Source organism: Oreochromis aureus, linkage group 12 (assembly GCF_013358895.1).
Source record: "Oreochromis aureus strain Israel breed Guangdong linkage group 12, ZZ_aureus, whole genome shotgun sequence".
NCBI lineage: Eukaryota > Metazoa > Chordata > Actinopteri > Cichliformes > Cichlidae > Oreochromis > Oreochromis aureus.
In genome coordinates, this window is record NC_052953.1 from 5,142,603 (window position 1) to 5,170,282 (window position 27,680).

Consider the following 27,680-nt stretch of genomic DNA (forward strand, 5'->3'; position numbering starts at 1 on the left):
TCCGAGTTAGTGTACATGTCTAAAGTTTCTCCCATGTGATTGGGCAATTTGATATTTTTGTGAATGAGCAGTTGAACAGGTGTTATAAACAAAAAACCTGATTACACTATTGTGAAGTTACAAATGTTTATGATGATGCAGCCTGCTTAGTTACTAACAACAACACATCCCTTCAAATCCTGCTGTTACCTGCAGATACCAGGATACCAAACTACTCCCCAGGTATCCTTTGAGCCATGATGCATCAGACACAATGATAGGGGACTACTCAACTTAGGGGGCCTCTTTTGAAGAGTCTGGATCAGGAGGCTGGATGGTGGTGGAGTTTGAACCAGGACACCTTTTGATAGCTTTGTGTTTTGCACTTTAATTCATCAGTCTTCACGCATCCATTTGTTTTTACTTGCTTTTTACTTCAGCTTTCACTTGCTGGACTAAACTAGATCATCTGGCTGGGAAAAGATTGTGTTTTTGGTTCAAATATAGTACACTGAGAAGTGGCCTTACCTGTTGTGTTTAAATGAACTTTATTGCCCAAATGTGGGACATCAGGGACTGGATGGAAAACAAAACCTCGTGGATATTAAGATGCCACCAGCAGTATTTGGTGCCCTTGTAATGAGAATGGGATTTTATTACTGAATAGTAGTAGTGGGAATGGGGAATTGTTAATGAGTGATTCATTACTCATCACTTACCTGGTTACTGCTGATTCAGGACTTTTTCCTTTCTTTTAAGAGGAAGTTGAGAGGACACATTAACAGCAGGTAATGGGGACGTAATCCTGAAGTAATGTCAGTGTTAAGTATGAACAACATAAAGAAAGGTACTCCTGAGTAACTCAACTATCAGTTTAATCGCAATTTATATTTTTGAGTAATTAAGCAAACGCTTGTGTCCCTTTTTGCAAAGTCTTACTTTGACATCTTTATGTAGAAGAAGCGAATCAGTCGAGCACCCTGGTCTTGTGCATGGAGGCGAGGATGCCGTATATAAGGGAGGCAATGGGCCAGTTCAAAGATTGCTGTATTCCCATTTCAGCTGTTACATTTTACTCTTAAACATGAGATGAAGTCAAGCAGAAAACATTTAAAATTTGGTGTTAAATATATATAGAGGAAAGCTGACGTGCTGCTGCGGGTTTAAGTCAGCGATGCCAGCTGGCGATGTTGTTTCTGTATCATTAAGCACAAGACGTGGCCTTTAAATCACAGCGCACCACTTATAAGGACATTTCGGGTGTCATGTCAACACATTTCAAGCTTTCGTGCGTCATTTCACACCGTTTTGTTCCCACTCTGGAGAGATAACTTTAAATTACCAACCCTGACGAACGGCAACATCTCGGGGCCCGAGGCTTAAGCAGTACAGCGCTCGTTCCTCAATCACGGGGTCAGCAGTTCAAGTCCTGGCCCCCAGCATTTCCAGATAGCAATTTAACATTTGTTACGTGCCACCCACCCAAACCTCCTGACCCCTGTTCATGAAGCATTTTAAAAATGTAGTTCAGTCTAAGGAAATGCGAACATGAGCCGTTTGGGACTTTTGTGCTGAAGCGAGACGTGAAATGCGATACAGCAAACGCTCTCTTACTTAATTCCTTAATCCAGAATAATTTGTGTTTGTTTGTTTTGTCTAATGAGATGTGTTTTGGATGTTGTGTAATACTTGTAGCAGGTCATTTTCACAGCAGTTCAGGCACCATTCCAGTCATACTCCCTGAGGTTTTCATTTATTTTTAGTTGCTTTCAGTCTTATACTCACCCTCTTTTTCCTGCGTTCCTCTTTCTCTGTCATCACTTTCAGTGTTTGTCTTCATGTGTCTTGGTTATTTGTTATTCGGTTGTTCCCTGTTTCACTGTGAAGATTAGTTTTCTAATTTTTCCCTATTTGTTTCAGTTTTACTTCCTGTTTTTGGTTGCCCTCCCTTGTACCTGCTTGCCCCACCCTCGTCTTATTCCTACCCGCGTCTTGTTTTGCTCTTAGCCCTCTGTGTACATGCATGCTGCCCTGTCTTCCCTTGTCTTTGTTAGATTTCCATATTTTATCAAAATTGCCCATTTTTAGTTAATCTTTGAGTTCTTTATCTGCACTTGGATCTATTTTTTGATATATTCCGACAGTCTGTAGGTCACTAACATTATGCGACGACCATCCAATATGTATATGAGTTTGAATACAGGCAAACTAGAGATTTAGATCATTTTGTTTAAAACCACCAGATACAGCATTGCCATTAGCCTCGGTGAAGGACCCAAGTACCTTTCTAAGTAAAGTTGGCAGTGCTTAAATAAGAAAATTGTGCATTTTGCATGATTTGTATGTGGTTTTAAGTAGATTTAAAGGTTATGAAGACAAACATAGGCCTTCCTAAAAGTTAAAAAAAGAAAGAAAGATAGGAATGGGATGCAGTTAAATTGGTTGGGAATGTGCAACATGACACTGGTTAGTATAAATATGTAAGTTTGAGTGGTAGCCAGTAATGGTGCCAAGAGGACATCCTCTGACCTTTGCCCTTTTCTTCTCTCTGATGGGTCTGGAATTACCGGAGCAGCTTCATGAAACATTATCCAGCTGGTATTCCTCCAACCGGGTTTGCAGTTGTGTTGCAGCGCAGGTCTCCAGCTCTGCTCACAGCTGCCCCAAATTAAAATTTGGTTACAGATTCATAAGCTCCCCAAATCAAATCAAAGCGTCAAAATGGGTCAGAAATCACTCGTCATTAATTTTTAACTTCTTCATTCCTCTGAGGTGGAAAACAGCGATTTAAAAAGTTGCTCAGCCTCAAGTTTCGGGTTATGCTGTAGCTGGGAGACGGAGGGCTGCCGCCTACGTCACCTAACATGACTTTCACCATGCCCAAGTGGTGTGTTATTAAAATTCCCGCTCATGTTCATGAGCGAGAGGGTTTGAGGATAACGCTTTGCAGTCCGAGCCACTTTCAGAGCGTTTCTGTCCACACTTCTCTGAGCTATCTAAATATATGAATTATTTACATTGTGTTTGTTTGTCTAAAAGCTGCTGTTCTTTTGTAGGAGCGATTCACTGTAGCCTGCCAGGATGTTTGGTATTGGAGGTGAAAATTGGAAGCTGGAGGGATGATGATGTGTCTGCAGTGTGATCACTGTGAGCTGACAGGAGCAACAAAACAGGAACAAATTAGACAGATTTGTCAAACAGATTTCAAATTATGCAATGTGGCTTCAACCTGAAATCCTTCTGAATGAATGCAAATGAGTTTTGTCAGATGTGAGGAACCTCTACACTGGATAATGAATGAGTCAGCTCCTCCAAAAGCTCAACAGTGAAAGGGAACAAACTTCTCAGATTGAACGCAGGAAGCATGCATTATGTATCACAGCAGGCCTGTGAGATGAAATACAGTATGTGATTTAGTTTCTCGGCTTTTTGTTCACCTGAATCTCAGCCACTGCCTTTTTTTCCCCACTTTGCGCGTCTCCTTTTGACCGTTCTCGATCTAAATCCCCACCGTGTTTTTGTTGGCTCACAGAAAATTTGTCTCTTTTGTTTTAGCCTTTCCAAAGTATAAATCCCTGAATCAAACTAAATCTGTAGTGCAGCACAAATAGAGTCCGAGCAGCGTCAAAACTTGTGGCTGGACTTGTGGCATAGATTTTTCATTAGAACTAATGGGTGCTGAGACAGAAGCGGTGAATTATTGAGCGAAATGCTTCTGTTTGCTCGCTCGTCGTTACACAGCTCTGCACCTGGCTTGTTGCAAACCTTCCCCTATCAGGACTTTTCCTGTGACTTCATTTATGAATTATGCAAATTTTATCAGTTTGTGCTTGTTTTGTCCTCATGGCACCTTAAGTAAAATAAACATATTAAAAAATACTAAGCAGCAAGCTTTCAGTGTGGATTTCTATCCTTGAGCCTCTTAAAGAGTTCACGTCTGAGTTGTTTTAGATTGGCTTTATTTGCAGCACACCATCATATAAAAGTTGTTTTTCCTTTTGAGTCAAGTCACTCTTTTCAAGCTGACATGTTTATTTTTTTGTGTAATAATTGCAAAAATACAGCAGTGACAAATTCCTAAAATAATTATGAATCTGCTCTGTGTCACAAACCAAGCTTTTGTTTTTCTGTTCACGCCTGTGTGGCTTCACTGCTAATCTCTTTCTTGTTGGTGGACTCTGACTCTTTTGGGCCATCTGTTTGATGATCCAGAACCCATTACGTGCTTGATGCTGATATTTGGCTGCAGGAGCGATAGCAGCTATGGTAGGGTGAGGGCAGACAGCTGGATTTATGGGTGCTGGGAGGCCAACGATCAGCCAGTCATTTGTCATGTCTTACCAGCAGGTCCTCTAATTGGACCGGAGGCATGGGGGAAAGTTGAATCAATGAGCTAAGCCACAACTTTTAAACTCTTCCTTTCTCTCAGATGGATTTGTGTGGCTATTAGCCTAACAATGCTAACCCTGTGGCAGAGGACACCATCTCCTGCTTTGCATGCAGATTCATTAGTTGCTAGATAGCTCGTACTGGGGGTCAGTAATGAAAAAGATGTGAGACAGGCTCGGAAATTCATGATTAAACCATTGAGCAGAAAGAGTCGTCCGCTTTGTGAGTGCTTTGAATATTTGCCAACGCTTCGATTAAATCAGCCTTTTTGGCCGAGACTGTGACAGTTTTAGGTGTCCTTCAGCTGGGCAGCTCTATAACTTTGCTCGTTTTCACAGCTTGCTTTGTAAGAAATTAGCATATAATCAGCTGGCCGACACTGAGGGAAGTTGTGGGATGAAGCAGTTAAACGGCAGCAAATGAATGAATTTGAATTCATTTCAGCCGTGTTTTATTTGACAAAACATGAGCGACACAGCTGCTGCCCTCTAAAAAGAGAAATGCTAACGCTCCTTCTGCATCAGCTGAACGATGAGGAAGTAGTCTGAGAGCAGGAAACGATGCTGAGGAAGTAAGGCCCGGTTTGTCCACTGCATCTGTATTTTCTTTTTTCTTTCTTTTTTTTTTTTTAAGCGAAACCCATACATTGAAACAGCACATCTCCCAATATTGCAGTATCTTGATATCTGCAATTTTGCAATGCATTGTGAGTTGATACTTAATGATATCTCTGCAACTGAAGAAGAAAATGTGCAGAAAAGCAAAGCAAAACATTAATTATGTAGGTTTTCACTTCATTGTGGTGTCAGTCTGTGTTTTATCATCATATTAACTCTCACATTTGCCCCGTACGTCAGGTTTCCTCAGAGTTTCTTCTTCATTATAAGTTTGTTAAATTCTGTTCACTTTACTGTAATTCAAGTAAAGAATAAATATGCAGAATCTGCAGGTAAAGGACATGACTTTCAGTACCAGAAGCTTTCTGCTTTCCCTTTGCAGCCTGAGCTTTATGGACCAATCAGATTTGTACAGGTTTGGATTTCATGCAAGTAAATAATCCGTGTAGAGAGCAAAAGAGGGATTACGTTTTCCAGAATGCAGGTTTTTTTTAACATATATATCTTTTAAAAATGTGCCTTTGTTTATAAACAATGACTGATGCATAAAACAGGATGTCTTGACATGGATATCAGCGGCAGCACAGGAAGCTCTGACATAAAGTGGAGATTGACCTTTAAGCCTCATATTGTTGACTCAGTTTGATTTTTGAGTTTAAATCAAAAAGGGCATCGAAAAATAATTCATTTGTCTGACACCAAAATCACGCAGATAGATCGTTGTAGCTGTTTTGAGGTTTAGTTTCAAAACGTTTAACTAAACTAACTTTTAATACGTTTACCACCCACACCGTTGTTACAGGGACGCCTAAAACGGAGACTCTTGGAGGCACTGCTGTTTCAAGAGGGAGAAACTATGACTTCTGTCTCTTGATGCAAAGATGATTTTATGATGCACAGACCATCGTTTGCTTCAGTCTGATCAGTTCCAAAGAGTAAGCCAGAAAGTGCATGAAAGGCAAAATACGATCATATCATACTCCTGTGTCACTTCCAGTTCCATCTCATCAATGGTCTGTGCCAGGTAATCTCTGGTCTTGCTTTCTGCCTCTGCTGTTGTTCTTCACCAGTATTTTCTATAGGCCTGTTTACATTCGCTGCACAGGTCAAATTACATGAAAACATATTAGATGTTATAACAACTCCAACTCAGCTCACCAAAGCCACGCTTGACCTGAGAACTCATCCATACCACTTCACATCAGTTTGGCTTTGAAATTAAAGCCGTAATTTAATTTTTGACTTGGAAAAACAAAAATATAAACCAAAACTCAATCTGTTAATTTAAAAAAAGATTATCAGTAATTAGTTGTGTTTCCAAGAACAACAACGAACTTTAATTTATTGTGATTACTGCTCTGTTAATGTGGGATAGTGGGTCAGAAATGCTAGTTTTAGCAATTACAGTAGGTGAGGTAATATTTAACAGTGCTGTCAAAGTAAATGTGCAAACTACTACTTTTTCCCCCAGCAGTGTCAAATTACCCAATACTTCAGATGCCCTGTTGCATTATTGAAACCTGGCCCAGATATCCATAGTTGTGAATACAGCTTATTGCTTCGGTGTGATCCCGTTGATCAGCTGCAAATATAAAGTTGTGTTGACAGAAGCGGGTTCCCTTGAGGAGCAGCTCGAGTGTTTTTGCAGTCGTCTGAAGCGTCTCAGTCAGGGCTGTTTGGCTGCTGTAAGCCATCATGTCCCACGATTGAATTTGCCTCAGTAATAGCTTTAGTTTCTATCAGCTCCTGCCCCAGTTTTAGCCCAATTACATTTTGCTTGCTGGGCAGCCTGCCTTTCTTCACACTTCTCTGTTTTCAATGAGAAAGTCCAACTAGTTCAACTGACAGCTCAACAAAACTGGGGCCTGTTAATGTTTGACTCTACCTTTTGTTCTTGATTGGATTTTAATCGAATCTGCCACTTAATCCCATGTAGGGCCAACCAAGTCCTCCCCTCGCTCTGCTTTTATCCAGGGAGAATTGACTCGGAGATGCTGGTTGTTTTTCAGCTTTATCCTGTTTGAGATTCAGCGAGGAAGACACACTTCTCACTGGGAGCTTCCCACTGTGACCACAGCCTTCTGATGCTGGCTGCTGAACAAACTAATGGAGGTTAAAGCTGCACTTCTCTCATCACTTAGCTTTCCACTTAACTGATAAGAACACGGCGTCCCCTGTGCTCCCTCTGCTTGTAAGCGTGAGACGTATGCATGCAGTACGATAAGAGAAATGGTCATAAACAATAAATATCCCCGCAAACACTCACTGGTTTTGCAGTAAAGCTGGAAAGATTAATCAAAGAAACCAATAATAAGCTGAATATGTTCTAGTCAAAATAATTTATGATATACTTTTTGTAGTGTTGTTCTTCCCATCACTGCAGAAAAATCCATCTTTATTTATAATTTATTCATTTGACATTAACTATACTTCATTCAAGTGGCTTTTTTGGGGATGCAATGAAACCTGGCAACCTTCCACTCCGACTTCCACACTGTAAACTGCTTTGTCGTGCAGAAAGCCTTGACCAGAATGTACTGTGTGTGAAAGTTATGGATCTATTTTCTTCTTTATGAAACTGGAGACATTCAGCCATGTTGGCTGAGCTGGCTCTGGCCTAAATCGAATCTGAGGCAGAGCTCTTTCTCCAGGGGGCGAATGAAATAAGCCTTCAACTCCTTAGATGTTTAATCAACAAATCCCAGGTATGGGTCCCTATAGGGGACAGTCTCTTTGGGAGGGGGTGGGGAAGGAATTGCTACTACCGTTCACACTGCTGTCTGTATAGCTTGCATTGCTCGGATGTGTCAAAGCAGGAGGGAGTCGGTGTTTCTTGAGAAATCCTTGCCCTCCTGCCCTATCCTCTCTAAGAGGTCCGTGTTTACAGTGAACTCTGGGTCAATCCCATTTGGCTTGTCGTACACTCGGGAAGCAAACGACGTAGATCTGCAACGGAGTGCAACCTCCTGCATCTGGCCGAGACCTCGGCTGAAATGGACTCGGCCCCTGAGCCGTGGCACCCCGGTGCCAATGCAGTCAGACACCCGTGCTATTAGCTGCTGTGCTAATTTTACACAGCTCTATTAAGAATGAGTCACTGCCACGAATGGCAGCCACAGAGCCATAATGGGAAAGTTATTTCTGAGGGCATACCTGCATGCACACAGGCTTATTATTAACCCCAGTGACCCCTTTACCTAAATTATATATAAGCTATCCAAATCTTTCACATGATGCCCTTTTCTTGCACATACAGGTTATTAATATAATCTGACATGCCCATCCTTCAAAATACACCCACTGTGTTTAGATTTACATCTAAAAGGTTTTAGGCAAAAGGTGCTGTAACGCATTGGGATAAAATGTTTGTTTTATTTCAAAAATCTTTTTGAATAACAGTGAAATAACTTTGCTGTGAATATGATAATGCTGACAGTGATGTTCACTTTGAACTGATTCCTTCAGTGAAAAAAACAAACTGATATTTTACAGAAAATAATCTCTGTGAGAAATAAAAGTTTATGAAATTTACTATGTTTTGTATAATCTGTACAAATCCATCTGATTAAATTTCAAAAGCCCCTAAAGGTTTCTGTTTACTATGATACCATTTTCTATGACAAGTGCAAATGTCAGCATTAAAATGCTAATGTTAGGCTTCTGTGGTCTCTAGTCTGTGACTCCTCTGGTCTCATTTAGCCACTTTTTAGTGTTTAACGAGTGGCTAAATGTGAGCATATGTAGAAATACGGCACATGTAAACACAATAAAGGTAGGGTTTTTATCTTACTGTATAACATGTCTTGAGATAACTGGCACCACAGAAAACTGACTCTTTGTATTCATTAGTATTCCAGTACTTTTGATAACAATCACTTTTCTAAATGAAAGAATTGTTGAGGAGCCCGCGGTTCTGCTGTTCCGGTCCAGTAAGAATAATTTCCCATTTTTATGTTTGCTTTGAACCTCTTTTAGCCCGTAGGCCAATCTGTGGGAAGGCCATGTGACACAGAATGGATCACCATTTTAGAGAGATTGGTTGGTATGGTGGATCTTTTCTGAATTACGGTCAGCATGTCACACTTTCACAGTGACCGTACTTTTAAACCTCACATTCAGAAAAGGCCATGGGGGAAGTATCTTTGGTCTCTTTATAACAAAGAGATTAAGAGGGAGCGGTATATTCGCTGTGACAAACTGCTCTGTGGAGTAGGAACAGATGACCTCGGAGACGGTTCAGGACAGTAGAGTACAACTGTGTGCCTTCTACAGGCAGTCTGGTTTTGTGTTGTAGCTAGATTGCTTTTTCTTGTAGTAGAAAATATGTGTGCAATGCGCTCGAATGTGGGCTCATGCAGTATATAAAATTAATTTTGGTCAGCGTTTCTGTTGGCAAAAATCTGCAGCAATTTATATTTGGCAGAAGTTTCTGCTCTTACACGTACGTATTCAGAAGGTTGAATGCCGGGAGAGCAGCAGCAGTAGGAGGGAGGTGGAGGTGGGTTGCAAAGCAGCTTACAGATGTGCACTTTAAGTAGGCAGGCTAAAGCAGCTTAAATAGCAGATCCTCTAGTTTTGCTAATTGAATGTGTAGAAGGATATCAGCTGATGCATCAGCTGATTGCTGGCTTTGAGATCAGCTGATCGATGGGGATTGTGGATGAACTTGACCTCAAAGCTTGCCTGAAGTAAGGCTAAAGTTGTATTGGTCTTCTGATGTAGTTTGAGAAAAATGAAGCTGCTACTTTATGTAGCTTCCTACATCAGCATGTTTGTTTGAACATTGGTCAGTGTTGCTTCATCACGTGTGCGTTTCTGTCACAGTAAAGGAATGCCGCATTCGATTGATACCCACCTTCCCTTCCCCCGTGAAGGTCGCTCCTCCCTCCCCACTTGGAGCTGGAACATTAATACTCTTTGCAGAGATTTGTCATGACTCATTTGCCGTCACATAAAGCTCGTTATACATCTGGCCACAGCTGTGCAGAGTTGCACATCCACAAAGTCACAATTAAACACATGTACGCAGATGCATAAATAGTTCAATCTGCACTACAGGGAGCGCGTTAACTTACATGCTCTCTCCAGGTATGTCTTTCACCTCCACTGGCTGTGTCCCTAATTAAATTTTTACTCTCTCATCTCTGCCTGTGTGTCTTTCAACATGACCTATAACTACTCCCACATTTGACTGCATGCTTAATGCATCACTTTCTTTCGTGTTTTACTTTTTAAAGTACTTTTTTCCAAGTAGGTGTTCTGAAAGGGGTTTAATGAGGTCATAGAACAAAAGACAATCATAGACTTCTCTGCAGCCAGTCTTTTTGCATCCAGAGAAGTTGGCCCTCTGTAGGCCATTAGAAAAACAACAGTTCTTTTCAGACCTGGAAGCTACAGCTAAGTGTAAAACGTGCTGTGTTACCTGGCTTAGTGGATTTTTACCTTGATATTTGTTTAAATTAGCCACGTATGGTTCCATAAATGCTCCCGGTCATAATTTGGGGCTGTATTTAACATGTTATTTTCACCTCACAATCTGTAAGACCTCCCTGTTTTATGGAGCAGATCACTGACCTTGGATGTGTGTGCAAAATAAAGCTATAAAACTGTGTGCAGCCATCTTATTTAGTCTTCTGCATTTAATGGTGTTCTGTCAACTGATGATGAGATGAGATAGCAGTTTGTTGTCATATCTTTTATCTAATTTCCTCTTTTTTTTATACGTGGTTGCAGCATGGGTAATGTTTATGGAAGTGTTGTTGCTTTTACACATCCACACTTGTTATCATACTTGTTAAATTTCAATAAATACATTTTTTGAAGTGAAACGGTGAAGATGAGTTCACTTCTCTGATGGCAACACTGTTGTCTTCTTTTTGGATGGATGAATAGTGAGTTTAGTTTAAGACTGCTCCTCATTTAAAAATAAATGTCTCATATGCAAGAAGGGTGCATGATCCGATTTGGTCTTTTGTATGTCTAAAGCTTTAAGCACAGCACTTTGATGTGGAAGGATGTCATTTGTAAACAAAATCTAGACGTGATGTGAGTGATTTCCTGTTGGTTATGAAGTGGTCCTGAGGTTTGCCCCCAGATTCAAGCCTGCAGTAACCTTTGCAGTTCCTTCTTTTTGCCTCGCCTTGTTCGCTACTGATGATCCTAAAAATAAGACCATTATACAAATGCAAGCCCAGCTTTAATTACCATTTTAAATGAAGCAAAGCCTTTGCGATGGAGAGTCACCCCAGCTCTCCATGAAGGCTCCACCTCATAGCCACATCTGCCCGTGGACACTCCCGTCATGAGTGGGTTATTAATCATTTGGCTAAATCGGATTTATGTGCTGTAAGATGATATATGGGGGCATATGCAGGCACTGGAATATTGATTTCATTTTGGCTTTAAGCTAAGACATCGTCAGCTAGGTGTTATGAGCTATTGACAAATAGCAGGCATCCAAAAGGGTGAAGCCAGCTGGCAGAGCTGATCTCTAACTTTTCTGCCTTTTAGCCCTATCTCATTGTCTAGTTGGCCATGGTGTTCGAGGCTTTTAATCAACACAGAAGTAGTTTCACACTGCCTGCAGTAGAAATCCCTCAGTGTTTTACAACCTTAAGTGTAAAGGATGATAAGAGTTCAAAGTGTGAAATGGTTTTCTTATGGTGGTGCTCGCATTTTGTAAACTGCAGCAGTAAAACCTTGCTCCATAATCATGGATCTCATACAAACTGCTGCAGTGAGCTAAAGAGGTGCGATTCCCCCAAACATGCAGCTTAAATTACATTTTCTTCGCCCTCATTTCATATTCGTGTTCTGTATTTGTGATGCTCAATTACCACCTAGTTTTGTGCCAATTAGTCGAAAGTAAAGTCCCTTAGGATAGTTTAATTATTATTATTCTATTTTTTTCAATCCCAGACCTGGAAATTTCCGAGTGAGTGAGCCAAGCAAACATTTTCTCTTAGATTATTATGTACAAAGAGGCCTGTGTGTTGGAGTCTTCTGCCCCAGCTGTCAACGTCAAATGACTTGTTGGTGTGTTTAAATATGGTGACGATTAAAAGAGTGATGTTGTTTTTCTGCAGCGATAAACCAAGCGTGGCCTCGGTGATTTTTAATATCTGCTTCAATCTTTGTCTCGACAGAACAACACGTCATGGAGGCCGCAGTCCTGTCAGGAGTGTACCTGCTATGGTGATGTGGCCATCTGTGGGCCCACCCACTGTCCCAACCCCCACTGTGACCTGCAGAGGGTGAGATATTTTACATTTGACAAATATGCACTTTTTCTTTTTGTCCCCTGCAATTATTATGTCCAGGTGAGCAATCAATCAGTTTACCTAGCGATGTTATCTAATGTTGTTTGGTACATGGCAGCTTTAGCTTCTGGTTTTTGGGTTATGGCTCATTTATATTAGAGCGAAAATAAGACAACAACTTCGCTGAAGCTATGAAAAATTGGGGCTTTCCAGGTGATTGCATTGAATTTTTCACAGTCAGAGACAATCGCAAGTGGTTGTAGCAAATAGCTGCTCGGTCAAAGGTCGAGCTTGCAACACCCACAACCTCTGGAGGATCAATCTTTATCACAAGGCGATTGTAGGATCGCCTGTTGGGAGACGAGCTGTGTCCAAACAACTGCAGTCTGACTCGGACTGTTAGCAGAAATAAGCAAACGTTATTAACATTATTATATTGGTGTGAAATCTTCAATTTGTGCAAGTAATTAATGCTAGCTAATTTATTCATCTTAAAATTTATGCTAACTTTAAAATTGTGTAGTTGCTAGTTCGCATAACTGAGGACTAAGAAGACATCAAACATTGACATTTCTTTAAAATCTCAGAGATACAAACAGGTGTTAGTGCCGTGGTGCAGTGAGACTTCAGTAAAGGATAAATGATGAGGACCCCACGGCAGTCATACTTGAGCATACACTGTATTCGTGCAGTTGGTGGTGTGATTGGTGTATTTGATCCCATTTCAGATTTTTTTTAACTTCTAACAAAGTAGTTTTGGTGCATAAACAGAAGTAAACAGAAATTCAATGACCTGAATACAACATGGGTTGTATTCAGTGGCTGAGAGGAGGCGGCAGAAACACTTAGCATGACAGTAAAAACTCACGATGACACTGGTACTGGGAATTCAGCTGCTGTCTTATCATACATGAAGCCAGCAGTGTTCATACAATGTTACTTTGAGTTAGGGAGGTGAAGAAATGAGGCTCATCTCAGTCCATACGTCCATGTGCAAGCATGTTTCTCCCACACTCTACAGAGGGCGGTGGCACAAACTTGTGACATCACTAAATATTAACTTAGGTTGTCTTAAAGAGACACCACACAATTGTTACTGTTACAACCTGTTAAAATAAATCTCCCAAATGGGGCACAAATCACAATCTTCGAGTCATTAAACTACGTTGGTTACCCACTTCTATGTTTCCTTCCCCAAATTTTTTTTAGGTACGAAAGCAGCATCGGTGTCGTGTTTTAGTCACCAGTATGAATGCTCCTATTGAAATTCATATTAAGCCCTAACTTCGTCTTAAAGTTTGGATTGGTCATTTCCCATCCACATATTGACAAACGTTATTTCAGCTGTCATCTCTACAAGATGCTGAATTTCATCTACATAGTTGCCGGGTGACTGCTGGTCTTTTCCTGTGTGCATGGCCTTTGAGATATAAAGCACCCAGTGCTGGAATGCAATTCGTCAAGCAGAGACAAACTAGCTAGACAAGCAGTATAAAAAGATCAGGAGAAACATCCAGAAAGTTAAAGAGAGCCGTCTGTTGGTCTTAATGTGACGGGACTGAAAATAGACGGTAATATGAAAATAGTCAAACTGTGTTTTCCTCCTCGTTTATATAGCAATAGCAGCGCACAGTGCATTCACCACATTCATGGGTTGTGAAAAGGCTCTCAGTATTGCAGAGTGTTACACCACAAGTGAAGGTTTTGCATTTTTAAATGATCACAAATGGAATTCTTGATAGTGATTTAAATCCGTGGCCTTGGAAGTTCAGGAGCTTCACCTTTGCTTTGTGATATTTTTATTTCCTTTTATCTCCTTCTTTACAAGCGCAGATCCACTTTCAAGGACCTGTTAAATCACTTTCCTTTGTGCGGTGCCCTTACAACAAGAATTCATGAACTGGCAGACTATTGTGCAGCCGAGTCTGGCAATTGCACCATTTAATTTGGCACAATGACGAATGTTCAGTGAGCGTTCGTCCCAGCACCTTTTCTTTGGGCCTATTTTAATTCACATGGACACATTGTCAAAAATGTTTTCTCCCGTGCTTCTTCTCAGATGTGATCTAAACATCAAACCTGCAGTGACGGCATCAAATTCAATCCCAACTCTGAGCTAAGGCAACAATCAATGTCTAATGAATTCCACTCTGCTGCCTGGCAATCCAATGTTAATTAAAAATTAGTCATCATGCTCAGCGAGCTGTGCGCTCCCTCTCCATTTAAAAACCTCTTGTAATATGACTTCCTCTCACCTACACTGATTAAACAAAAAAAAAGCTGCAGAGATTTTATCATCTGACAGTCTCCGATTATGGGGCTTTCTTTTAAAATCCAAAGCCATTATCTGCAAGCTTAACCCCCCCCCGACTTTGACCTTCCTAAAACGCATAACTAAATGCCCGCAACGTTCAACACTGTGGGTTAATCAGCTTTCCTCGATCTGCAAAGGCGTCCTCTCACTGTCTTTTAAAGCCGCATATTGTGTAGCGCGAACTGACAGCGGATGATGACACTGTGGGTTTTATCCCTTTTAAGCCGCTGTTATCAAATCGCGTGAGGCGTAACAAAGATGACAAAATTATTTTTCCGATAAAATAACAAGAGTTTGCTGATGCTACTACAGGACCTTTTGTTGAATACATTTTGATTTGAAACCTTTTTTTTAAATGTTAATGGCTAATAGAAAGTGTGGAGCATGAACGTTTTTTAGCTTCCAAAGGAAGTCAGAAAAAGAGCATAGAGGGAAAAAAACTGAATATGTTCTACTCAGTCTATAATCTGAAAATTATTCATGTTTTTTATTTTAAATCTATTTAAAACTATTAACAGTTTATTTTTTGCCATTGGGAATGGTTATAGTTTTTTTTTTTAAACATTTTGTTCACCTTTTATGACTCAGATAACAGTGAAAGGAAATGTTTTCCATTTATTAATGCAATCACTCTGACCTTCTCTTTTATAACAAAATGGTAGAATTGAAAGCAGACATCAGGTTCAGGTTATTGATCTTAGTAGTGTTAAGACTGAGATATTAGTTGTATCTCACTGGCACCGCGGGTAATGAAGAGGCACCACAGCATGTGGAAATATGAGTGTCTGACTGCATGGAGCCAAATGTGACTGGGAACATGTGAAGCTTTTGTGCAGTTTAAACAGTTTAAAAGGTGGTTTAAAGAGGAATGGAGCAAGGAACAAAACCTGAACATAATTCATTTTACAAAAACGAGGACAATAAACAACCTCTGAACAGAAACTCCAAGAGTGCCTGACTCAGAGACCATGACGTCAGTCATTTAGACAGATGTAATTTGCACAATTGAAAGATAACCAAGAAAACATCGTGGCATTTCTTTTTGTTTTATGGTATTTTACTTTATTGTATAGTATGAAGGCATTTTTAAATATGCAAGTTTGTTAACGGATACAGGAGCTTATAAAGATGATTAATAGGACGGCCACAGCATTCAGGAAACATTAGAGAAATGAGTTTCATACATTCTGAATGTGTCTCTTAAAACGCCTCGAGATCACTGGATAGCAGACAATTTATTATCACAGCATCTCAGTGTTGTTTCCAGGATCAGGAGCCAGCTCGCTACAGCGACCGATTGTGAGGTTAACGTGCACGTGTGTATTTCATTTGCATTTATGATTATTTTGCTTATAAGAGGATGACAAAAGCTTGCGTTGCCCAAACCTGCGACACTAATTAATGAGCTCGCCTCTCATCTTGAGCACTGCTAGCAAAGAATGACACGCCTGTCATTTGCTCCCACGGCCACATGATCTTCCTGTAAGATACGGGACTCGGCTGCACTCTCGACTTTTTGAAGCTGGTTGGTAACATCACTGCTGAATTAATCACATTGAGAGGATCTCACAGTTCAGCTGCAGTTTGTCGACTCAGAGCAAAGATGTGTGAAGAGCTCAAGACTGAAGTGCTGCTTTTGTTTCCGCCGGCCTCCAATGAGCCCACGGTTCATGAGACAGATGGTGCTGAAAGCCTGAGCTGCACAGTAAAGACTTTGAAACACTGTCAGGAAACTCAGTTAAATTACTGGATTATACTCGAAATCCAAGCCAACAACTTCTTAGTTTCACTGAACATTTTTCATGTTGTGCTGGGGACAAGTCAGCTGTTCTCCTGTGGTAGACAGGCGGGCTACAACAGCAGGAAGTGATAGTGAATTTTGCATGTCCAAGTAAAAAAATGCTGTAGCTCCCACTTCAACCACTGCTGGTTAAAGTCTGACTTCATGTTTAAAGAGTGCACAAGTTCTTAAAATACAGTGGCCTAAATGATGAAGGCTTTCCGAATGTTACTGCTCTAAAACTCCTCAGCAGATGCATGCATCAGTCACAGCACATGATGTCCTCTTCAGAGAACTGGCAAATCTCTCAAATTTTGGAAAGTTGCATTTTCCCTTCAAATACAGTCTAATTCTGTGTAAACAATTAACTGGAAAAACTGCCATTAATGCAAAATAATCTTGATACTATTCCTAAAGAAATGACAGAGTGTGTGCAGAGCCATTTATTTTATAATCATGCAGGGATTTGCTCTTCAGTGTTTTAGAGAAGCCTACGTGCTGTAATTGCTTCTTTTTCTGCAAAAGCAGAGCCTTAACTATTGAACAAAAGCATCACTCTAGTGACAAATGAACTCTTGTTCTGTTTGATCCTGAACCGTCTCTGTTTGTTTGCACCAATAAAACTCAAATTGGATCAAATTCAATTATGGTGATTAAATTTCAAGCAGCAGACAGAAAAGCTCGGGGGACTGAAACAAACCAAAAAAGATGAAAAGTTCAGGAGAGGAGACACCGAAACAAGAATCCAGATATATGAAAACATCCAGGAGCTTCATATTATAATGTTTATTTTATTTGCACGATTCGGCCATTGTGACAGATGAAGTTTGAAGACGCTGTTAAAATTCACTTCGGGGGCTTGTTTCTACTTTAAGATTTTGTGTGCTGCTGGGTGATTAATGGCGAGCTTCAGCTAAGATATGAACTCTGTCTTTTTCTTTATTTGGGGAGAAGTACTACCTGCTCCACAGCTCAATTTCCATCTATTTGTTTCGCCCCCTTGTTACTTCTACACTGATTTGTCATTCTTCCGGGTCTTTGTATGCAATTTTGTCTTTCATGCTGCTTCAGTGTAGCTCTATTTGATTTTTTCCCCCACCATTTTTCAATTGGAAAAACACACTCTGAAAGCTCTGGGGGATCTTTTTTCTTCCCTTTCACAAATCGCACTCACCTCCTCCTTTTTTGTTTCCATATCACTTCCATAAACATCACCTAAATCTCTAACGGGCTCCGCGTCTGGCTCTTGCTGCTTTCACGTTCTCTTCCTGCTGCACAGCCGGCCTCAATTAGTGTGAATGGGCAGCGCAGTTAGAAGACTCTGTGGCGAATCTGTATTGCATGTGTTTTACTACCTCCACTCCACATGCTGTGTGCTCCTGATAGTCTTCATTGAATCATTATTCTGTGCACTGATGTGTTGCATGTCAGTTAATTTTCATGGAAATCGAGAGGCTGTATATTTGAAATGTGATGTATCCATGCTGGTTAACTCATTTCCTCTTTCTGATAGAGTTTCTGAGTGTGTTTTCTCCTGTTGTCAGTCTATTCATGTGTGTGTCTTTTAAAAAGGGCGAGCATTTGAGGATCCCCGCCAACAAGTGCTGTCCAGAATGCGCCTCCTCATCCCAGGGCTCCTGCCAGTATGAAGGAGTCATCTATGGAGTAAGTGATTATAAAAATGGCTGCTTCTCTTTCACCATACAACTTATTCAGGGTTGAAATGTTTACACCAGGATGCAGCAGCTATAGATCAGCTGATGACAACAATACAAAAATGCGAAAGCTAAAATTTTAAAACACTAGAGCTAGAAAACAGCAAAGCAAGAGGAGAAGACCCTGTGACAAAGAATAAAGGGAAGCATCAATTATATATACACACAGAATGGCAATCAGGGAAATGGAGACCACCTGGGGAGAACAAGACACAGCTGAACTAAATCCCAGACGACGAGACAAGGGAAACAAAACTAACAAGGAACACTAAATTAAGAAATAAAGCAAGACGTGAGATAACTACGTGGAGAAAACACATGAATCAACTTAATACACTGAGGGAGGAATTAAACTCAAAGGCAACGAGGGACAAAAATGAATTAGACTAAAGAAGAACACATGAAGCAGTCATCAACGACCCTGAACCGTGACACATGCCCAGTAATCATTTATAGTTGTGCTGATGTTGTTTTTGTCTTCTATGCCACCCTTTTCTTTTTAAAAATATTATCAAAGTTACTCAAAAAGTAAAAAATGTTCTGCATGAACCAACCAAAGTCATTCAGCTCATGCACTGGTAGGTGCCAGGTAGAGTTTTGTAGACTCATGTCGACATGCTGTAGCTATTTGAGGGACTTGCATAGAATTGCCAGTCAAATCTAATAAAAATGGTTTAAAATGTTTTGCATTTGCCCCAAATTGAGGTTTTGAACCAATTAGATTTTGCTCATATTGTCTCTGATATCACTTATGAGCAATAAGAATTAGTGAAGTCTAATCCCGTGTTTTCACAAAGCTGACAGGTCAGCCTGACTCGGTTATTTAGACATGCCTCCCAGTGTCTGACTGTTTGGAAACAAACACAGCAACAACTTCAGTTTTATTTCATTTTTTATTAGTTCAATAAAGTTGTTTTTATCTTTTGGAACCTGCTGTTTCCTTCTCTGCCCTCATTTAGAGGCTCATATCAATAATTTTACACTGATGAGTTTGGAACTTGTAACTGCTCTTCAATACCCAACTCCTCAGTCACTTCCAAAAAAACTAATGCTAGTGTTCTCCCCCTGACAAAAGCAACTCTGGCTGTTTCATTTTCCATCAAGTGCCCTCTAGTTTAATGACTTTTTGGCTGCCATTTTGGATAGTAAATGGCCTGAAGAGAAACGGGTCTTTCTTGGCAATGATTTTAAAGAGTTTGTTGGCATTGCTTGCCTGGTGATGTAGCACTTGACATGGATCTGAACAGCGAGAGGAGAGATGAGTTTTGGAGAGGAGTAATAGCATTTTAAGAGTTTTGCTGCATCTTCTTTGAAGGGCAAAGAGTAACATTGCATTGCTGCTGCTCCTTTTCCAGGAGACACAGTTTGGAACTGTTGACTTCTTCCTTTTTTACAGAAATACAAGGTCACACAGGATGATCATACTTGTATAACAGCATTCACTTTTCTGAGTTTGAACTGTCGCTCTGCAAGAGCTATAATTCAGAATTTTAATTCAGTACATCACTGGTCGATTTTTTTCTCAGTACTGAAAATAAGGGGAAAATATCCTGGCTGGTAAAACTATAAAGTTCTTAATTGTTTGCCACAGACTTCTTCCTGGGGTGAAAATGAATTTGGATAAATGCTTCATTACAACTAAGACTAATTAGGTGTTTTACAAAAGTTTAAGAAGGATTTCATGCAGGTTTCTCAGCCTGACACCTCTGAAAATGAGAGAAATCAGATCTTAACTTCTATCATTATGACTGCAGGCATGATGGACCTGCTGATATCTCATTTAAAGTGAAAGAACCGCTCTGGTCTTCCACAGTATCCACAAATGGATGTATAACAGATGGATATCGAAGTCTCTGTAATACGTCAGACTGACTGTTTCATGTATCCCGTTCTGTCAGTCACAGAAAAGAAACATCTTCATGGTTTACATGAACATACACTCGCCTGAAGTAATAACTTTTTTATACATATGTGAAGAAAAGCCTGGGAAAATCGCCAACAGGCTTACAGCTCTGCAGTTTAGCTATCAGTCAAAAAGCTGTCGTCAACTTAAAGTTTAGTACAAACTTGAATTAGATATATGCATGTCAGCGTTCAAATGTTAAGGTAATGCCTTTTCACAGCGTGCCTCCATATCTACATTCGCATACACCCTCTTATATTTTAATCAGGTTTTTGCTCCTTATCGCTTCTTCTCATGGTCTCTCTTTTTTCTGAAGATCTTCTCCCCCTCTGCGACTCTGCTCTCTCGTCTGTCACTCAGGCTTAGTCTTACAAAGTCGTCACGTTTACAGAAAGAAAACAGCTTTCCTCTTGCCACTGTCTCTCTGCTGTTTCCTCGTCTTTCTCTGTGTAACTGTCACTTGCTTTCTTTGATTTCCACAGCATGACAGTCAGTGGAGTCCCTCGCCTTGTTCAGTGTGTACTTGCTCCGGAGGGAGCGTATCCTGCACCACTCACCCCTGCCCGCATCTCACCTGTCCCGGGGATCAAAGCCTGTTCACCCCAGCCGGGGAGTGTTGCCCCAAGTGTGGCAGCAATGGAGGTGAGGGCTAAATTAGGACTAACACAGTGTATTTTGTAGATTGTAGGTACCGCTTTTTTCCCAAAGATTTCTTTTAAATGATCATAACTCTGTGTAGACATATGAAAAAATTAGTGCATCTCATGGAAATTGTTTGCTTCTTTTAATTAATTTAGACAATAATTGATCTTTAGATATCTTTGAAAGGGCATCTATAAATGGGTAGGATGGATACGATATATGCAAACAAAGCAAAACTGTGTGGTGGTGACTATGAATATGATTTCTTTATTGTTATTTTTTTAGGGGAAAATGAAAAAGAAAGACTTTGCAGATGCGTCACATTCTTTGTGTCATGGTTTGCTGTGTGGCAGGCAGGATGCAGGACCCAAACGAAGGACTCACACACAGGAAATTTAACTGAAAGCGGCAACTTTATTGCTGGAAATTACTAGTGCGAATACAAAACTCGAAACTAGAACACTAGAAAATGAACTGGGAACTAGGAATTACTTGGCACACAGAGGGAAGAGAAACAGCGTAGTGAGGGTACAACATGACAACTAACAGAGGAAAAACACAGGGCGACTTACACCAGGGGGTAACAAGGGAATGGAAAACAGGAGGGAAGCACAGCTGGGGCTAATCCGACATAACGAGACACAGGAAGCAAAGCAGGCTACACATAGGACACGGACTATCAAAGAAAACTGGCAAGCCGTGTGGAGTTTATGAAGGACCCAAGATGCAGGCACTGACTTTGGTGCAATGGTGAACTTTTATTGAAACGAGGTGAAAATAACAAACTGACACGGAGGTGCCGAGGACAGGAACTAAGCAATAACCTAAACTGGGAAAAATCTAACTAAAGAAACTGAAACCTAAACTCACGGTAAGACATGCAGGGGAAAACCACTAGAAGAAACACAGAGGAAACAGACGAGCCAGCAACAAGCAAAAGGAAACACAAGGCTTAAATACACACAGGAGCAATCAGGGAATGGGAGACAGGAGGGAAACCCAGCTGGGAGAAATCAGAGCTGACGAGACAAGGGGAAACAAAACCAGACACACTAACATAAGACACGGACCTTCACAATAAAACAGGAAACTTAACACACATGCAAAGACACAGACTAAGAAACACAGGCTTTACACAGAGACGTGACTGAACTGAAAACAGAGAGAACAAGGAAACCAAAACCTTGGAGCTAGAAATCAGAAAACATAACCAGAATAAACTAAAACACAAGATAATATTAATTATCACTAAACACTGACTCATCCGACTCAGGGACCATGACAAAAAAAACCACGACACATACGCAAGGACACAGACTCAGAGACACGGGCTTCACACTGACACATGACTGACTCTGTAACAGAGGGAACATAGAGACAAGGGTGACTAAACATGTGGGCCCAGGACAGGCACAGAGAAAACATGGGGACAGAGACTAAACACAGGCTAAGAAAAATACTAAGGAAGGAAGAACTAAGATCACTAAGCATAAACGAAAGATAACCAAAGGGAGGAATAACAATCATCAAAAGAATATTAAACCAAGATCTGAAACACAAATACTGCCGTGACACTTTGAACCTTACTGTTACAACCTTAAATATAAAGTTAAAACAATATTACAGTTATCTCCAAAAGTTGAATCTGTTCATCTGGACGTAGCGTTTTGTGGGAGAAACGTTTCGTCACTCATCCAAGTGACTTCTTCAGTCTCAGCTGACTGCAGGTTTCCCCAAACCTTATAAACAGTACATTTGCATAATGACTGAAACCAGCCCACTGAAAGACACAAACAGAGTAACATAGTGTACGCTGTTAAGTGCAGGAGGATTGCCAGGATTTATACATCGGGGAAACCAAACAACCTCTAGCGAAGTGGATGGCACAACACAGAAGAGCAACCTCATCAGGCCAGGACTCTGCAGTTTATTTACACCTACAGGCCAGTGGACACTCTTGCAACGATGAGGATGTACACATCCTGGACAGGGAGGAACGCTGGTTTGAGCGCGGAGTCAAGGAGGCCATTTACGTGAAAAGGAAAGACCATCTCTGAATCGAGGAGGGGCCTAAGGGCACGCTCTTCGCCATCTTACAATGCTGTGATTGCAGCCATTCCTCAACTCTCTGTGAATGGTACTCATGGCCATTGATCAGTGTTCTTTGATCAGTGGGTTTTGGTCAGTGGTTGTTGATCAATGGTCATGGGAATTTGCATAATTATGATTAAGGAACTGACCTCACAGCCCATTGTTCCTTCAGTGGGCTGGTTTCAGTCATTATGCAAATGTACTGTTTATAAGGTTTGGGGAAACCTGCAGTCAGCTGAGACTGAAGAAGTCACTTGGATGAGTGACGAAACGTTTCTCCCACAAAACGCTACGTCCAGATGAACAGATTCAACTTTTGGAGATTTACTTTCCTGGATGATTGAGAATGCATCAAGACGAAATATTACAGTTACAGAAAAATATTTGAATGATGCACATAACACAAATCCCATAATTCATTCATGCTTTCTACTTAATTGTCTGCAATTTAATATTTGGCACCTGTTTATCTTGCTGCACACTCTTCTGCTAAAACATGAAAAATATATTGCAGTAAACAAATGACTCATGTGAATCAGCCTCTATCTTTATTATGTAAAATGTCTCTCAACATCTGCACCACATGTGAATGTTGCTGTAGCTCCTCAGATGCAAACCTTCATTAAATGTATAAAGTGTTGTATCCTTTTGCAGTATCTGTTTCCAAAACTAAGTTAAAACTTGAAAAAGTTGAATATATGAATCTGCCGACCGAATGCATTTAGGTGAGAACTGCAGGTAATTGTTGTCCACACAGGAACAAACTCTCATTACTTGACAGTGATGCTTTGCCTCGCCTAGACTGAGCGAGACCTCAGGCGTCCGCCAGCAGCAGGTTAACTAATGACTTTGAATAAAAACCACTAAGTAAAGAGAAAACACTTCAGTATTAAAACAGTGCACACAGGCTGCATGACCACTCAACCTCAAACTTTATCATCTCCTAATTTCAAAACCCTAGTTTTTCATCAGTACTCCTTAGTTTGACCGGGCCCTGACAGTTTTTTGTCGAGCCGCTCCAGACTCAAATTTCTTTCTGAAAACTTCATGCCAACGGTGATTCGTGTGACTGCATTATTTTCCAAAACCTAAAGGTTACAAGTTATTAAAATATTCTTCCCGCAGTATTAGCTTCACGAAGGCATGATTAATTAATCCCAATGTCCAAAGGCTTAAATGCTAAAGATGTATCCATCCACATGAAACAGCAATAAAAATGCAAAGCAGTTCTTAGTCAGGTATCCGTTTAAATGCCTTTCTTACAGCTGATTGAATGATGTTTTAATTACTGGATATAGTGAAACTGTTGAGTACTGAGCAGTGCTATCAGTGCTAAATAAATACGCTGCATTGCTAACTCTGAGGAATAGACTGGGAGTAGTTCTTTAATATGTAAGGCAACATCAGGCTTGACCTAAAGGCACAAACAGATACATCCAGGAGTATAACTTTCTGTATCTGTAGATCAGCCCATTTTTACCCATGCCCGATTCTGCTTTTGATTGAGGATTGGACCGATACCCAATCCAAATATCAGATTGGTGTATGTCAGAGATGCAGTAGATTACTGGAGATGAACTCTTTTTACATATCGCTCATATACTTGGATCAGACCAGATGTGTTGTGACAAACCCTGAGTTTATAGATTGCACAGAGCAGCCAGATTAGAGCTGAAAGGTTAATCGAGACTGTAATGACGTCTTTGAGCTGCTATGATGCATCCCAGTGGTTAGCAGCTAATTTGATACTACTTTGTTTCTTCTCTCCTGACTCTAAATCACTCTGTGTGCATGCAAACAATGCCTGAACTGTCAGCTCATTACCTGACACTATTTACTCATTTAGTTTTTATCTGTGTGTGTTTGTTAGAGTCTTGCTCTTGGCAGGGGATCGTTTACAGGGATGGAGAGGAGTGGAAGCCCAGCCTTTGTTCCAGATGTGTCTGCAGCAATGGAGAGGTCCAGTGTTCAGTAGCAGAGTGTCAGCAAGTGGCCTGCAAACCGGTAGGTTTCCAGAAACATACAATTTTAAGAGGTTTTGGTCGTTAATTTTCATGTGGGCAGTCACTGTTTTTTAATTCAGTAAACCTACCTACTTGTATCAAAAGGAGGATTTGGAAGGAGGTGTATAGGATGCATCCTAGTCAGATGTCCTCTGTTACCTCCCAAATCCCTCAGCTCACCACCTTTCTAGTCTAAAGCTAAGTGCAGACACTCAGACTCACTTTCGCTGCTTCTGTCGTATTTTTACTCTCGGTGACTAACAGCTCGTGGTCATGGGTGAGGATAGGAACACTGACACCTTCACCTGTACTCTCACCACAACAGACCAGGCCTGCACACGCTGCATCAGTCACCTGCTCCACTCTTCCACCGCTCACAGAAAACACCCCGAAATACACGAAAAAAGTAGAATATTTATTTCAGCTATTCTTAGAAAAGAAACAAAAATTAGATGAGCTTGTTTTAAATTCCAGTATGCCTCTTGGGTTACAGATACCTCTTTTTTTCTATGTTAGTGATTCTATTTTAGTGCTTTTTTATTTCTTCACAGGTTAAATAAATATTCGTGTGTTGAAAAAAGAAATGCAAGTAAGAAAGGTTTGAAGTTGTTGCGAGGTGGTTTGGCTCTGTGCTAAGGGAGTTCATGATCAGATTCATCTTATCAACCTCTTAGTAATTGTATTTGCTAAAATGTCAGGTGGGCTAACAGTACTGTCAAAGCTTATATGCCCTTTGTTTTGTCAAATACAGTGAAATAACGGCTAATCTGAGAGGGTTTGTGCTTGTATGTGTGCAATGTTTCCTCAGCACGAGAACTTGGTGATCCAGCCAGGAGAGTGCTGTCCCCAGTGTGTGTCCAACCCTTGTCTGTCAGCTGGAAAACAGTACCAGGTAGGCAGCCTGTGGGTGTTTAAACTGTGCTTGTACTGTGTATGCACCTGTTATTGTGCAGATTTGTGTGAATCCTGTGGTTTACAAAGCTTCTGTGTGTTGGAGGCAGCTGATAACGGCTCATAAATCTATAGTTTTGAAACCTGAAACATTGATTACAATATCTGTGATGAGAGTGAGAATATGACGCATGCAGTGAATATGTGAATGTCTCTATTGACATGAAAAGTCTGAGCCTTCCTCTCTCCTCCTCCTCCTTCTCCTCTCCTGCTGTGTTTGCAGTGCACATGCTCCCATCTCGCTCACTACCAACTTTCTCTTTTGATCACAGAATGTCCCATTCTGTCTAATGTGTGTTTGCGTTTTCTACCACACACACACACACACACACACACACACACACACACACACACACACACACACACACACTCTCATTCATGTTGGCGTCATCTTGATGGATAAGAGAAAGAATTGTGATGCTTTGCCTCTGGTGTCGATTACCTAACTGAGTAGCTATACAGTCCACACATGAGTGCCTCCACATCTGCACATAGACACATATTAGTGTGTGTGTGTGTGTGTGTGTGTGTGTGTGTGTGTGTGTGTGTGTAAAACACGTGTAGTATACATGACAACAAAAGAAAAAATTAACAGAGCTTTGTGAGAATTTCTAATTCTCACATTAATGGTAAAAATCCAATCTCACAATTTCCAGTGTCCATTTTTCATTTATACACTTTATTTATAAGGGAGAGGGCAGCACAGTGGTTAGATGTGTTGGTGCTCACAGCAATCAGGTTCCTGGTTCAAACCCCTTTCTGTGTGGCATGTGTGGGTTTCCTCCAGTACTCCAGCTTCCTCCAACAGTACAAAGACATGCATGCTAGGTTAATTAATAATTCTTAATTAGCCATAGATATGAGATTTTAGAAGTGGTAGAAATTGATGAATATATGTTTAAATGTGACTTGTACTCAAAGCACTTTGAGAGATCAGTAAATATTGAAAAGCACATTAAATAGAAGAAGGCTTTTTATTTTTCTATAGTGATATGATTATAAAACACCTACAGCAAGCCTTACTTGTTTACCTTATGTAAAATGTGTTGGTTGGCTAATCCTGTGTTTGAATTATGTACTTAGACACTTTAACACCATCAGTGATGCAGCTGAAAGAAGCTAAAATCGTCTCACATTCATCTCACCCACTGTCTTAATGACAGAGAGCTGTGATACTGACGGCTTTCCAATAGACTTATTTGTGTGTTCCAGTACAGAATAAAGCTCAAACACATTCATACAGCATTTTTAAAAAAAATACTGTACATACTGTTCAATGTTTCCTCTCTCAATCACACTTCTTTCAGTTTTATGTGTTTACCTCCTTGTGCTGTTCTTAATATTATAGTTTGATCCACTTTGTGAATGTTGACCTCCTCAGCTAGCATTTCCGTCCATGTTGCGGTTCGCCATACTGTCATGTGAACTTGTATCTGCACTATAAACCCTGGGTTGGCCTGTCAAGGTCATAACCAACTTTATTAGATCACTTAAACTCAAAATGTCCTGAGTATGTTTAACCTGCTCTGTGGTACAAGCTAAACTTCACAAAGGCAAAAAAGATCAAAGGACACATTATAATAGGTTATAATGGGCATCGTTTTTGCTTTTACCCTCAAAATTTTAACACGATCATGGGATCAGTGGTGACTGTTAAAAGTCTCCATAGTTGGTGCAGAAATCCTCTAAATGTGAATGTGGACGAAGTTATGTGAAATGTAAATAAGTGTGTCTGTAAGCCTGATACAGCACATGATTCCAGATACGTAAGACTTTATTAACATTATGCATCCCAAAAGCTATTTATTGTGCCCTCCTTTAATCAGCCTGGTTGTTCAGAAGACAGTGAAGTAGTTTAGACCTCTGTGATATAGATCATTATTATACACTTTGTAATACGCATGCATACTAAAGAGAGTTTCATGCAAGTTTTGTTCAAAGAGCTCTACAGTGTGCCTCACAGGGTTTTGATGCCTTAAATAATGAAATAATTTGCATCCTCTGGGCTATAATCAATATTTAATTGAGCAGTTTAGT

General features: G+C 40.5%; 1 protein-coding gene across 1 annotated transcript in view; it reads left to right on the forward strand.

The window, feature by feature from the left end:
- fras1 (Fraser extracellular matrix complex subunit 1) overlaps positions 1 to 27,680 on the forward strand; it is a 303,563-nt gene that overhangs the window by 83,340 nt on the left and 192,543 nt on the right. The window contains exons 3-7 of the mRNA XM_039621075.1: positions 12,131 to 12,238; positions 17,911 to 18,003; positions 20,439 to 20,598; positions 24,560 to 24,693; positions 25,501 to 25,584. Of these exons, the coding sequence (XP_039477009.1) occupies positions 12,131 to 12,238; positions 17,911 to 18,003; positions 20,439 to 20,598; positions 24,560 to 24,693; positions 25,501 to 25,584 (579 nt within the window). The remainder of the gene's footprint in view (positions 1 to 12,130; positions 12,239 to 17,910; positions 18,004 to 20,438; positions 20,599 to 24,559; positions 24,694 to 25,500; positions 25,585 to 27,680) is intronic.